Genomic DNA, 15,523 nt, shown 5'->3' with positions numbered 1-15,523 from the left:
TTTGTAATGTTTCTGTGCTAATTTATCATTCTGGTTTTAGGAAGTTGTCAGCCCTGTCCAAGAGTTAGTAGACAAAGGTGTGTCTGTGGCAAAAAAGTAGCTGAAAGAAGTTGTGCAAGTCCACTGTGGCACTGTGATCAAGTAAGTAGGTGTATGTGCATTTTGAGGGATGGCTATTAAAGAACTTGTAAAGTATGAACACGTGTAAAGCAGAAATGCTAATTAGGTTTAGTTCGATAAAAGGTGAGGAAGAATAGCAATTCGGATGAATTATATCATGTTTCAGGAAATTACTTCATAGTTTAATAACATTTTAATTACTGGAGGAAAATATTTTTCAAAGTAATAGCTATTTGTTGAATTTTGTATTCATTACATTCGTACATACTTTCTTGGCAGCACTTTTCCTTTTCCTCTGTTTCTCCTCTTCAACCAACACTGCTTCCCTCTTTTTGATTCAGGACACTTGAGGAAGTAAGATTGATTTTCAAAGGTTGCTTGCCCTAGAATTGGCATGGTTATACTGCTACCTGAAAATCTTTGGCGGATGGCAGTATGAAGCTGTGTGTACTTTGTTCTTGTATTATATTTTTTAAAATATACTCCTTGGTGTGTAGGAATTATATGTATGTGTATACACATGCATGTATGTATGTGTATATCCGTATGCATATGTGTATGTGACACCTAGGTAAGATATAAAGTATAATAATATGGGGAACATAAAGAAATTGTTTATTTGTGATCGAAAAGTGAGTATGTCTTGTATAAAGTTTTTTTTGTTAATTTTCGAATCCTTCACTAGTGCTTTTTGCATTTATTTTAGGTATGTGGAAAAACACTGCCATGTCGTAATCATACATGTGAGCAAGTTTGCCATGTTGGTGCTTGTGGAGAATGTCCTCGATCTGGGAAAAGGTTCTGTCCATGTCAGAAGTCAAGTAAGACTTTTTTTTTTTTGAAAGGAAATGAACTATCAAGCCATGAAAAGACATTCAAAAGGCATCCTTCAGGACATTTAAATGCATGTTTCTAAATGAAAGAAGCCAATCTGAAAAGGCTGCATATTATATATGGAACTTCAACTATCTGACATTCTGGAAAAGTCAAAACTATGGAGACAGTAAAAAGATCAGTGGTTGCCAGGGGTTGAGGAGAGGGAGAGATGAATAGGCAAAACACGGAAGATTTTTTAGGGCAGTGGAACTCCTTTGGATGATAGTACAGTGGTAGATACATGTCATTATGCACTTGTCCAAATCCATAAAATGTACAACACCAAGAGCGCACTCTAATGTAAACTAATCTTTTGAGTGGTTATGATGTGTCAGTGTAAGTTCATTAGTTGTAACAAATGTACCCCTCTGGTGGGGGTTGCCGATAATGAGGGAGGCTGTGCTATTGTCACTATTGCGTTACAGGTTATAGGTGAATTTATTTTTGCCTACTTTTAGATAAAAGCATAGTAGGATTGCAGTTTAAGTTGGCTTCCTTGAGTCTCCACAAATAACTGCATCATATGTATAAGATTATGTCTAATACATGTCACAATGTGTTTATATTAAATAGTTTTAAAATATTTTAAATTCTACATCTTTTTGTACTATGAGGTTGTTAAGAGCAGATTTTCGAACAAATCTATGTATTATAGAAATTCTTCATAGAGATTTATGTAGTCTTACTCATTTCTTTAGATGACTGTTTCTGAAGTAGATAGCCCATAAAAATGTGTTTCTTGAGGATGGTAACTTGTCATGTCTCAAATTTCTTTTCTTCTTTTTCTTTTAAAAATTTTTTTTTTGAGACAGGGTCTTGCTTTGTTGCCCAGGTTGGAGTGCAGTGGCACAATCACAGCTCACTGCAACCTCAGACTCCTGGGTTCAAGTGATCCTTTCGTCTCAGCCTCCTGCGTAGCGGAACTACAGGCATACACCACCACACCTGGCTAATTTTTCTTTTTTTTTTGTAGAGACGGAGGTCTCACTATGTTGCTCAGGCTGTTCTTGAACTCCTGGCCTCAAGCGATCCTCTTGCCTCAGCTTGAGCCCTCCATGCTTTTCTTTTTAAAAAGCATAAACTTAACAAATGTTAGGGGTTATTTTCATTAAAGTTAATTTTTTTCAATAATTGTATAGATGTAAAAATTCATTGACAGGGCTGTTGTTCTTCAGGGAGCCTGAAGAATGTGGTACTTTGTTAGTGCTTAATAATGTGTCCTATTATTAACGGTGACTTTTTGTCTGTTTTTAGAGTTTTCTTTGCCTTGTACAGAAGATGTACCAACTTGTGGAGACAGTTGTGACAAAGTACTTGAATGTGGAATCCATAGATGTTCTCAGCGTTGTCACCGAGGTCCTTGTGAAACTTGTAGACAAGTTAGTCATCTTCTATAATAATTACTTCTGGGCTACCTATCATAGCATATCAGATGATATTGTCCTGTGATTATTTTCTATTACTTACATTCATATACATCCAGGTTTTTATTTGTATGAGTTAACTGACCTAATATTTATGGTAAGAAGCAGGAGAATACAGGCATGCCACTTTTTATTGTGTCTCGCTTTATTGCGCTTCACAGACATTGTGTTTTTTACAAATTTAAAGTTTGTGGCAACTGTGTTGAGCAAGTCTTTCAGTGCCATTTATCCAACAGCATGTGCTTCCTTCTTGTCTCTTCGTCACATTTTGGTAAATCTTGCAATGTTTAAAACTTTTTCGTTATTATTATACCTGTTCTGGTATTCTGTGATCCGTAATCTTTGACGTTACCATTGTAATTGTTTTGGGGTGCCATAAACCATGCCCATATAAGACAGTGAAATTAATAAATGTTGTGTGTGGTCTGAGTGCTCCACCGACCGGCCCCTTCCCCTGTCTCCCTCTCCTTGGGCCTGCCTGTTCCTTTTTTAGCAATAAAATATTTTTAAATTAAGGCATGTACATGTACATTTTTTAGACATAATGCTACTGTACACTTAATAGGCTACAATATAGTGTAAACATAAATTGTATGTTCACTGGGAAACAAATAAAATTGTGTGGCTCACTTTTATCGTGATATTTGCTTTGTTCCTGTCATCTGGAACTGAATCATCAGTATCTCTGTGGTATGCCTGTATGCCAGCAATCAAACCTAAAAATTATCTTTTGTTTTTGTTTGGTAAAAGTTCACGTGTTCTTATTTTTATATTAATGGTCTAGTGCAGGACTGTTTGTTCCCAGAAGACATTCAGAGCAGTGATGAATTAGGCCTGGTGATGATGGGACAGAAACAAATGCCTAGACTTCAGACTTTTAAGTTGTATATGTTATTTTGGTTTGACCATAACCAGGTCATCAAGTTCGCTTACTGGATAATCCGGTTTTGCTTCCCTGAGACAGGATGTGCAGATGTTATGGTTGTAACTAGATGTAAATAGTTTTAATATGTGGATTTTTTTCTATTTAATAACAAATTTCTACTAAATTTAATAACAAATTCGTGTGAAGTTCATTTTGAAACAAAGTAATATATAAGCAAATATTTGAGGAAATTCAGATTTGTTTTTGGTAAAGTGTTTCATATAAATTTGCTATTAAAATTTTCTTCATGTTTTCATAATAATTACAATGTAGGGAAAAATAATAACAAAAGTCAGTTTTAATAACATTTCTTTGATTCTTCCAGGAAGTGGAAAAGCAGTGTCGCTGTGGCAAACACACAAGACGAATGCCATGTCATAAAACTTATCTTTGTGAAACTAAGTGCGTTAAGATGCGTGACTGTCAGAAGCATCAATGTAGGAGAAAGGTATGTGTGATAAGCTTGGGAGACTCTGATTTAAAGACTGTCTTGAATTTTTCCTTTGTGGGCCCTTATGCCATCTTGACTCGTTCCTCAAATATTCAGGCGTATTCTTTGCTTTCCATATAAAATATTAATAAATATTCTAGATTAACCCTAATCATCTGTATTAGTGGGAAGTCATACCAGTTTTTTAAACAGGAAAAGTTTCTTGTTGTCTTATTCATTGTCCTCTCAGCTTGATTCTCGGGCTATTTCTGATCCCTGACTTTAAAACATCATTAGCATTGTTAATTAGAGTAATAATTCCTTTGGTGGTAGAGATGAAATTCTGTTGTTCAAATATTGTTCAAGTTGACACTGGATTAGTATAAAGTTGACTGGAGTATCGAGTCTGTGGGTTTGTAGTTCTTTTGATTTCCTTTTATCATTATAAAATAATCCCTCTATCTCTGATAGTAAGATTTCCTTGTTTTTAAATCTATTGAAATAGAGTGATTTTACTGTTCTCTTGCTTAGTGTTAACATGGTATATCTTTTTCTCTATCCTTTTTGTTTTAACTTATTTGTATCTTTATATTTAAAGAGCATTTCTTATAGACAGCATTTAAATTTTATTTAGTTTATCCAAGTTGATTATCTTTGTTGTTTAAGTCAGATATCGACCGTTTACATTTAACGTGATCTTTAATATGGTTAGATTTAAGTCTGCCATCTTACTTTTTATTTTCTATTGCCCATCTGTTCTTTTCTCTCTTTTTCTGTTTTTTCTTTGAATGTTGTTTTTCAATGATTCTGTTTGTTGGCTTATTAGTTATATCTCCTTTTTCACTTTTTTTATGGGTAGGAGATTGCTTTAGGCTTTATAGTCTTTAAGAACCTTATAATAGTATATTTTATTTCCTATCACCCAAACTAAAATGTATGATGTTCAGACATTTTATACTCATGTATTTTATAAACCCCAAATACATTGTTTTTATATTTGCTTTAAACAGTGATCTTTTCAAGAGTTTGAAAAAATAAGAAAAAGTAATCTTTGATATTTATTATCATACTTAGTTTTGGTGCTTTTCATCCTTTTGGATAGATTCACTTTTCTATCTGGTTTCATTTGCTTTCTATCCTGAAGGATTACCTTTAGCATTACTTGTAGTGCTGGTCATGAATTTTTTCAGCTTTTCATGTCTGAAAATTCCTTTCTTTTAGCTTTCATTTGTGAAAAATATTTTTACTGTAGAATTTTAGCTTGGCAGTTTGTTCCCCCATATTTTAAAGGTATTGCTCCACTATCTTTTAGCTTGCATTTTTCCCAACAAGTAGTATACTGTGATTTTTATCTTTGTTCCTCCTTCCTCCATAGTTATTGTATCTCTTTTTTCTGGTTAGTTATTAAGATCTTTCTCTTTGTCATAAGTTTTCAACAATTTGTTTCTGGTATTTGTTGGTATAGTGTTTTTCATGTTTCTTAACTTTTTTTTGTTGTTGACCTTCTTGGATCTGTAAGTTTATAGTTTTCTTCGTATTTGTTAAAGTTTTGATCTTTATTTTTTCGGATTTTTTTTTTTTTGTTTTCCCCTACCCATTAGCTTCTGACACTTTGATGACATGTATAATACACTGCTTGAAGTCCCAAGCTCACTGATGCTCTATTTATTTTTTAGTCTTTTTAATTTCTGTTTTATTTTAGATAGTTTATCTTCAAGTTCACTAATTTTCTTCTGCATTGTTTAATTTGCTTTTTATTCCATACTGTGTTTTTCATCTTAGATATTGTATATTTTCATCTTTAAAAGTTGGATTTGGGTCTTTTAAAAATATCTTTCATGTTTCTCCTTAGCATGCTCATACTTTCCTCTATCTTCTTGAATGTAGAATGAGCTATATTTATAATGTCTGTTTTAATATCCTTGTCTACTAATTCTGTCATCTCTCATTTCTGGGTCTGTTTCTGCTTATTGATTTTTTTTTGACTCCTTTGAAGTTATATTTTCCTGCATCTTGGCCTGCTGGGTAGTTTTTATTGATTTCTAGACATTATGAACTTTACGTTTTTGGTTACTTGGTTCTTTCTCTTTTGTGTGTGTTCCTAATTTTTAGGCCTTGTTCTGGGACAAAGTTGAGTTACTCAAAAACCTTTTGGTCCTTTAGAACTGTGGTCCCCAACCCCCAGGCCATGGACCAGCCTGCAGAGCTTTACCACCCACCCCTCAACCATCTGTGGAAAAATTGTCTTCCACGAAACTTAGGAAACGGGGGTGGCCGGGAGTTGGGGATGGGGGTGGGGTGGCTCCACAGCAGGAGGTGAGTGGTGGGTCAGCAACCAAAGCTTCATCTGTATTTACAGCCACTCACCATTGCTTGCATCACCATCACCACCCCCAGTCCCCCATCTGTGGAAGAATTGTCTTCCATGAAACTGGTTGCTGGTGCCAAAAAGGTTGGGGACCACTGCTGACCAGAGAACCCTTTTGTCTAGGGCTAACTTGGTCCCAGTACCGAGGCAATAACTCTTTTAAGTACTCTTCTTGTTGTCTGTGTATTAGGACATCTTTCTACTCTGGCTGTAAGGAACATAAACTATTCCCAGCATTATATAATCTCTGGAAGTTATTCTACCTTCTCCTTTCAGTGGTTCTTTGTCAAGTTTTGGGTAGTTGCCTCTCATTCATCTACTGGCCGTTACTTAGCCAAAGGCCCAAGGGATCCCTTCTGGACTTTTCCAGAGCTTTCTCTGTACTACTGCCTTCTCTCCACAAATTCTAGCCACACTAACCTCTTCGAACTATGAGTTTTGCCTACTCAACTTGGGGAGACTGCCACACTCTGCTTGTGCTACAGCCGAGTGCCATTGCAGGACTCACCTGGTTTGTTTCCCCTCCCTTAGGGATTGCTGTCTCATGCTGCCTAATTCTCTAATGTCTGAAAGCTGTAGCTTCATATCTTTTGTCTTCTTTTCTGGTTGTTTGAGATGGGAGGGTAAATCTGGTGGTTGTTACTCCATTATGGTCAGATACAGAATTGTCCCTAGGCTTGTTCAAGTCACGAACCACGTAACCTTTCCCCCCACTGCCACTGGCAAGGTGGTAGGTCCACAGTGTTACTCAGTGTATGTTTGTCATTGAATGAACTATTTTGTCTTTTAATTGCTTTTCAATAATGCATATTTTGTTTTGAGCTGTTTTTATATTCTGTTACTTATTAAGTTACAACCCTAAGTTTCTTTAAGTCAATTGTCTGTATTTCCTTTCCAAAAGTTAGGGTATGTAAGAAGTCAAAGAAGTAGTAAGAATGACAATATAGACTTTTAAGTAGTTTCCTGGGTTTCATAAATGAAAAATTAGGGTAGGTCATAGATAGCTATATTTTTCGCAGACAGATTAGAAATCAGGGAAGTGACAAAATAAAGAAAGCTGGGTGCAAGTAGCCTATCTCTGCTTTTCTTTAGTTAGTCTCTGCTCTTATGGTTGAAAATAACTGCCAAATTAATCTATACATTGAAATGATTTTATTTTAATTAAATTAAAAAAATGGCCAGACTAGTTGTTTGCCTGAATTGACTATCTATAGCATTTGATTAGATCCATTCCTTTGGTTAATGTTGTCAATCTCTGTACAGATAAGTAAATGAAATTTTCTGATGGAAATGTTTTGTGTTGTAGAATAATTAACTGAAGGGCAAGGAAATTTAGTTTGATTTTGTTAAATTAGATCATTCTCTATTTAAATTTGTATGTTCTTAATACAGTGTATCTACTTACCAGAAGAATGTTGATACTCTTGAATACTTTCATTCTTATAGTATCTTTTGCTTTCCATAGCTTCTGTACCTAGTAATGACGTTCATATTATTCACGGGTTTTCGAATTACCTGTTCTTTATATATTGCTTTCTCTTCAGTGTTGCCCTGGAAACTGTCCACCTTGTGATCAAAACTGTGGACGGACTTTAGGATGTAGAAACCATAAGTGTCCATCTGTCTGCCACAGAGGTAAACTTTAACAATAGCTGTAATTTTGTGTTTATATTTACATAGTGCTTTATAGTCAATAGAGAGCTTTTACCTTCATTATCTTACTTGACTCTCTTAACAACCTTAAAGAAGAAGGTAGGACAGTTGTCAGTACCCCTATTTTATGGGCAAAGAGATTGAAGCTACAGGGGGTTCAGTGACTTAGTCAAGGAAATAACTAGTACATTTGACCCCAGGATTTCTGAATATAAAGATTTTGTCCTTTCTCTAACACCATGTTATTGTTCCCTTACTTCCTCCCAATCTTCCCCACACAGTTTTTTAATTAAGATGTTCATAGCTTTTTCAGTTTTATTCTGAATTTTATACATTTATATGGAATTAATCCAGTAAGGGATTAGATATATCCTAATCCAATGGTTCTCAAACATTTTGGTCTTATGACCCTTTTAGTCCCCCAGAGAGCTTTTGTTAATGTGGATTTTATCCATTGACATTTATTGTGTTTGAAATTAAAATAAAATATTATTTAAAAATAGCAATAATAAGCCCATTATATCTTAAGTCACGTATTTTTGTGAAAAATATTTTCTGAAAAATTGGTGAGAATGATACTGTTTTACAGTCTTACAAATGTCTTTAATATCCAGCTTAATAGAACATAGCTTGATTCACGTATCTGCTTCTGCATTCGATCTGTTGTGGTATTACTTGTCACTAGCTTTTGGAAAACGCAATGCATGTGAGACCTGGTGGACCTCCTGTAAAGGTCTCAGGGACTCCTGGGTTTCCCAGACCACACACTTTGAGCATTGTGTTCTAAGTTATTACTAGACATTGAAAACTGAGTTAACTTTTTTTTTTTTTTTTTACCCGTTTGGAGTATGTTGATATGAAATGGAATCTACTGAGACTTGGTATAGGCCATTGTAAAGACCATGGCCTTAGAATAAGAGGTACTGGGTTTAAGTCTGGACTCTACCACTTAGTAGCTTAATACCTGGGGCAAACTACTGAACCGTTTTTATTGTCTTCCTTTGGGATTGATGGGTGCTAGATAACTCAGTTGATGTCTTAATCTTTTCAGAAATCCTGCAAGGTATTTGAAACTACTGTTATTGTATGTGAGGAAATAGGCCAAGAGACTGTCGGCCCAAGGTTATAGAACTAGTTGCAGCGCCAGGATGTGAACCCAAAGTTTAGGATATTTCCATTAGGAAAAGTGTCAGATTCTATTTACCCTGTAGATATTTTCCTATGGATGTTTTCTAATTTGTCAGCGTCTTTAAATTGTGAAATTTAGAACTAGTTTTCCAGGTATGTTCTCATCATCACTAGAAGGATTTTGTTTAATATTTCCTTTTATAGTCACGTTACATGACTGACTCCCATAGAGTTTAAATTTCGTTAAAATTCTACCATCAGTCATTAATTCATTTGCAAAGTATTTTTAGGTGTCTGTTAAGTGCCAGGTACTGGAATTATGTGAGTGAACAAAATTGATAAAGTCCCTGCTCTCAGGGAGCTTATTTGTTTGGACTCCCCCTCCCAAGTAGAATACAAATAAATAATTAGAGTAATATAGGATATCAGGTACTGGCAAGAATTACAAGAAAATTACAGTGAAACTAAAATTGCGATGGCGGGGGTGGCATATACTCTTCTATACACTGTGACCAGGGGAGGAATCTGAAAAGATTATATTTGAGAGGAGGCCTGAAAGAAGGAAGGGATCAAGCCATGTAGAAATGGAGGTAGGGTAATTAATGTTTTAGAAAAGAAAACAGTGATTGCAAAGGCCCAAGACAGGAGCGTTTGAAGCAATAGCAAGGCCGGTGTGACTGAGGTAGCGTGCTCAAGCGGACAGGTGGTAGGGCATGAGGTCAAAGAGAAGGTGAGATAAAGGATTCCTGGGGGAAGGAGACTGTGTATAGGGGCTTGTAGACCACTGTTAAGATACTGGCCTTTGCATAGGAAACTTGACTAGTTGGATGACCATTAAAGAAATTGGATCAGTAGTTTAAAATTTTTTCACTAACAAACACCAGACCTACTTGACTTTTACACATGATTTCTAACAAACATTTGTGGTACATACGAATTCAATCTTCCATAAACTATTTAAAGGTACATGTAAAGAAAGAACATGCCCAGCTCATTGTAACATCCGACAAGGAGAGTAAGAGAAAATTACAGGCTAGTCTAATAACTCAAGAACTTGTTTGGAATAGTATTAAAGTTTTAGCTACTCAAATCCAGCTTTCCATTACTATAGCATTATGTATTACCTATCCACATTTTTAATCTATTGTAACCAAGTCGGGTTTATTCCAATAATGTATGGCTGGTTTAATATTAGTTAATCTAATGTTAATGTGGTCTACCACATTAAGAGATTAAAGGAGAAATGAGATCATATTGGTAAACATCTTAAAAATGGCTGATACAATCCAACATCCATATATGATAAAAACTGAACTGTGAATAGAAGGGGAATATCCTTAACCTGATAAAGAGTATCTGCAAAAAGTCTAGAGCAAACATCATACTTAACGGAGAATTGTTGAAAGCATCTCCCCTCTTGTATTATTTTGAAGCAAGTCCCATAAATGTCTCAGTATTTATCTCTAAAAGATGAATTCTTAACCTAAAAATAGCTAACATACTTCTTCATATCAGCAAATAATCTGGTGTTCAAATTTCTTGTTGTCTTGTAAGTAACTTCATTTTTTACTTCAGTTTCTTTGACTCAAAAACCTAACAAGATGGACATGTTGTAATTGGTTATGTCTCTAAAGTCTTTTAATTTGTCATTTCTCTCCTCCATCTACTTTTAATTTTCTCTTATGACTTATTTGTTGAAGAAACTAGGTTGCTTTAGTTTTTCAGAGTCTGAATTTTGCAGATTGCATCTCTGTGTTATTATTTAACGTGTTCCTGTGTCCTCTGCATTTCCTATACCTTGTTAATTGGATCTGGAGGTTTGATTAGATTTGGGTTTGATTTTTTTTTTTTTTTAAGTGCTTATTATCCTCCAGAAGAGCCCCTAGCAAAATTTTCCCTGTTGTAAGGTATGTGGAAGATGATGATGTGCAACTCTCACCATTTGTCTAACCCACAGTTACGTAGGAATGTGAAATCATTTCATGCCATTTTCCATCATTCTAGACTCCTTCATAATTAAAGTGATACTGTAATTCATAGGGAGAGGATACTAACTGTATGTTTGCATTGCGAATATATGAAAATTGATGTATAGTTTTTTTAAGTTCAAAATCATCTGTGTTTATGGTTTTGGAATTGCCGGATTCATGACTATTTCAGCTGTTGACCCTCTGATCAGTATAGTTACAGTTCGTATGCTGTGTTTTTTTTGTTTCATTTTGAAAGTATTATTACTGAAGCTGTTTTAATTAATATCTCTCATGTTGTATAGGTATCTATAACAAATTCTATTTGTCAGTGGGAAGACTGTTTAGAGAAATTATCCCTTATTCTCAAGATTTAATTTTTTAAAAAGTGATGCTGTAGTTTAAAGTAGCAAAAAGGGTTATATTTGATAAGTTCCTCTTTGAATTGCTGAAATGAATAAAAAATTATCATTGTTAAGTGTAGAAATTGATACGATAAGCTGAATGAGAACAGACTTAAATGTCAGTATTAACTTGAGAAATGTAACATCTAGTCATTCTTTTGAAAAGATCAAAATAAGACTTGATCATGTGAGTTAGGATAACTGGGCTTATATTACCATCAAGATAATGCTTCACTGGATTATACTTATCAAAACACTAAAGTATAAATTTGGTAATTTTGTTCAATAGATATGACTTTCCCTGTGATGCTTTTACTCTCATTTTCTCTTTTTCTATGTTCGTTATTTGAATCATAATTCTTAATTCGTATTTGTTTTAAGAAACTATTTTGAACTTCCAGAGGTATTTAAATAAGGCTGTTTTCCATCATTAATCTTTTCTTATTAGGTTTAACTGCTAGGCAGTATTTTGCTTGGTCCTGACACCTAACCAGCAGTCTCTTTAAACTATCCACTTCTTAGTCGAAAACTCTTATTCCCTCCTTATTATTTTACTTCAAATGGAGTTCCTTAGTGGGAGAACTAGAGTGGGAAGAAAGCCCTTACCATGACGACAGAGCCTCTTGGGGAGAACTTACTAGCCTGGAAAAGGTTTCTTTCATTTCACTTTTGTATATTTCTACCAGTCCCTAAGGAAAGAAGATAAAAAGCTGAAACGCAAATAACTTTTCTTTTTGAATGTTATAAGAAGACATAGTTGGAATTATAGTCTAAAATGGAGGTTTAGCATTTAGTCTTTCATAAAGCACAAATAGTGGAAAGTTGACTATACTTGTAAATAACCAACATAAGGTCATGAGAGAGAAGTTATTGGGGAATTTGTCTAAAAATAGTGTACTTGGAGAGAAGGATATATGAAAATAGGCCAAAACAATTATTGTTAGATTTTCCAAAGACTTAAATACAGTTTTGTTGTAGTTATAAATGAGTAATGAGTTAAATTTGTTATTTAGAACAGAAATTTTAGCAAATTTTAAACAAATGTCTAAAACTTTATTGAAGTACCAGTATACATATATACGTACAAATCGTAAGTGTACAGCTTGTTGAATTTTTACAAACTGAACATAACCATATAAACAGAACTTACATCATTAAACAGAATGTTACCAGCATTTCTGAAACCCTCCTTGTATCTTTCATAACCATCATTCTGAGTTTGAATAGTATAGATTAGTTTTTCATATTTACTTTATGATAGTGGTATCATGTACTATGTACTCTTTATGTGTGGCTTCTTTTGCTCAATGTTATATGATGAGATTCATTCATATTATTATAGTTTCTTCATTCGTATTGTAAAGTATCTTATTGTGAGCATATACTAAATTTAGTGGTTTTACCATTGATGGGCATTTGGGTAATCAAGGAAACTTCTTTTTAAGTGTCAAATTTTTTTTTTTCAGGCAGTTGCTATCCCTGCCCAGAAACTGTAGATGTGAAGTGTAATTGTGGTAATACAAAGGTGACAGTACCCTGTGGCCGAGAACGTACCACAAGACCACCCAAGTGCAAAGAGCTTTGCAGGTTAGTATGAAGCTTTGCACAGGCTCACATCGGTGTTTTACAAATATAAATTCATATTGACTTGTAATATTGTTAGTATTTTAATTTTGCTTTGGTGTTTTATTTATTTATTTATTTTTTTTGAGAGAGAGTCTCACTCTGTTGCCTGGGCTAGAGTGCCGTGGCGTCAGCTTAGCTCACAGCAACCTCAAACTCCTGGGCTCAAGCAATCCTCCTGCCTCAGCCTCCCGAGTAGCTGGGACTACAGGCACGCGCCACCATGCCTGGCTAATTTTTTTTTTCTATATGTATATTTTAATTGTCCAGATAATTTCTTTCTATTTTTAGTAGAGATGAGGTCTCGCTCTTGCTCAGGCTGGTCTCAAACTCCTGAGCTCAAACGATCCACCCGCCTCAGCCTCCCAGAGTGCTAGGATTACAGGTGTGAGCCGCTGCGACCGGGCAGCTTTGGTGTTTTAAAATATTAATATTCACAGTATGCTCATTTTATATGGAATCAGGAGATATTTAATAGAGAATTATACTTTAGATGTAATTGTTTAATGATCAGAGTTACTTATAAAAAATTGTACGTTACAATTTAGTCGACCATCAACTTGTCATCATTCAAGTCAAGAAAAACATCGCTGTCACTTTGGCTCCTGTCCACCATGTCATCAACCTTGCCAAAAAGTTTTGGAGAAATGTGGTCACTTGTGTCCTGTTCCGTGTCATGATCAAGCATTAATAAAGCAGACTGGCAGGGTAAGGGAACAATGTTATTAAAGAAATAGTGCATTGCTGTGGGTTATACTTTCTTGATTTTACTTAGTCATTCAACAAGCAATGATTAAGCACTTACTGGATATTGAGCATTGTGCATGGAGCTGGGGAAAAGGTAAATAAGATTTGGTCTTTTGGCTTAAACTCACAGTATAGAAAAGGAGAAAAATCAATAAATAAACGTTTGCAAATGCAGTGTGATATAGATAAATTTGGCAGTCCTCCTTCATATATTGTGGTTTAGGGTTATAGATAATCTCCTATAACCCTATGTTAAAGATTTATTCTGTATTCAATGAATATTTATTGAACCCTTACTATGTATCAGGCATTCATCTAGGTGCTGGGAAAAAACTGAGCAAAATAATGGAGATTACATTGAACTGATGTTGGATGTTCTGTTTTTCATTCTCCTTATGGGAAGTGAAGGAGGCTACACTTCCCTTGTTCTGCCATTTAAAAACTGGAGTCTGCCTCAATTATTAATATTAAATGTGTGTGGAGGGGAACAGTCTGATAGAATACAGATGGAATAAAATATTTCAGTAAACACAATTTATTATTTGAAAAAGTTCAACCTGCTTGGGCAGAAGATACATAGAACTATTTTCTTAGATTCTTAAAATGGCCATGTGATTTAATCGCTCTGACTTAAAATGCTTATGTATTTTACTTGCAGCACCAACCTACAGTCCCTTGGGAACAGCCTTCTGAGCCCACGTTTGTTCAGACTGCATTACCCTGTCCTCCGTGTCTAGTTCCTATTCCTATGTAAGTATCAGAATTTTAACTTTTTAAAAAGATATCTTTTAACAGAATTCAAAGTATATCTAAAGTCAACCTCTCCCTTTTTTCTTAATTCGTTATTATTTCTGGACTAGCCTATCTAGTGTCTCTGTTTCATTCTTTTCCAAATATATTTGCCATGCTGCTTATAAACCTTCTATAGATACCTTTTTTTGAGTCTTTTCTCCTAGCTGGAATTTGATATTCTTCTTAGCTTTCCATAGCAGCTTGTGCTTACAGTTACAAAAACACATCCAAGAAATTCATCATTTGTTAGTTTTCTTGATCGTTCCCATGCTGGGGTGTAGGCTCCCTGAGGACAGGAAAGCCAGGTTTTAGATAAAGCAAACTTGAAGGAGAGTGTTTAAAGGAAACATTGGAAATGGAAGGTAGCAGTTTTCTGGGTGGGCCAATGAATGATGGAGCTGAGCTGTGAGGGGTCAAACCCAAGGTAATAGGGAGTCCTGGAATGTTTTCCACCCTCGGCGGAGGTTATGGAATATAGGGGAAAAGAAGCACAGAATGCTCAGAAGCAACGTCACATTAGAAGAGGGGCTGTTGTTAACAACTAAGGTTCCAAATCGAACCAGTGTATTTCTTGTGTATTGGTCTTTTTAAAGAGAGGATTCTCATTTTTCTTCCGAAAGCTTCCATTTCCATTTTTCCCTTCCTCCGAGTTGAAATAGCATGTATTTTTATATATATTGGTCATGTAGTCAAGTTGGGAGGCAAAGTGTTTTTGGGAGCTATATTCACAAATAGGATAATTTTAGTCTGTAAATTTAGTGGAGGGAGGCTGTATAGTTAGCACAGAGTCCATGTGGGTGCTTAATTATTTGAGACTGTTCTTATATTAAGGAATAATATGATATCATGAGGAACCAACTTGTTTATAATATCTCTTACTCAGTTAAAGTTATTAGTGGCATAAAATTTTCCTTTGAGGGAAACAGAAGAGACATTGATATTATAATTCATAGGCACTAAAATCTCATATATACAGTAGCTAATTTCCTTAATCTGTCTTAGCGGAAGATTATTTAACACACATGTCTATCTTATTCAATTAATTTGCTTGAAATCTTAGGTTGGA

The 15,523-nt window shown here is 34.9% G+C and overlaps 1 protein-coding gene across 1 annotated transcript in view; it reads left to right on the top strand.

The window, feature by feature from the left end:
* Positions 1-15,523, top strand: part of NFXL1 (nuclear transcription factor, X-box binding-like 1) — a 45,204-nt gene that overhangs the window by 13,331 nt on the left and 16,350 nt on the right. Inside the window, exons 8-15 of the mRNA XM_012639893.1 lie at positions 41-141; positions 827-941; positions 2,251-2,375; positions 3,671-3,793; positions 7,688-7,778; positions 12,762-12,882; positions 13,467-13,626; positions 14,324-14,415. Of these exons, the coding sequence (XP_012495347.1) occupies positions 41-141; positions 827-941; positions 2,251-2,375; positions 3,671-3,793; positions 7,688-7,778; positions 12,762-12,882; positions 13,467-13,626; positions 14,324-14,415 (928 nt within the window). The remainder of the gene's footprint in view (positions 1-40; positions 142-826; positions 942-2,250; positions 2,376-3,670; positions 3,794-7,687; positions 7,779-12,761; positions 12,883-13,466; positions 13,627-14,323; positions 14,416-15,523) is intronic.

The sequence above is a fragment of the Propithecus coquereli genome, unplaced genomic scaffold (genome assembly GCF_000956105.1).
Source record: "Propithecus coquereli isolate 6110/MARCELLA unplaced genomic scaffold, Pcoq_1.0 Scaffold143, whole genome shotgun sequence".
Classification (NCBI taxonomy): domain Eukaryota; kingdom Metazoa; phylum Chordata; class Mammalia; order Primates; family Indriidae; genus Propithecus; species Propithecus coquereli.
This window is presented reverse-complemented; position numbering and strand designations above follow the sequence as displayed.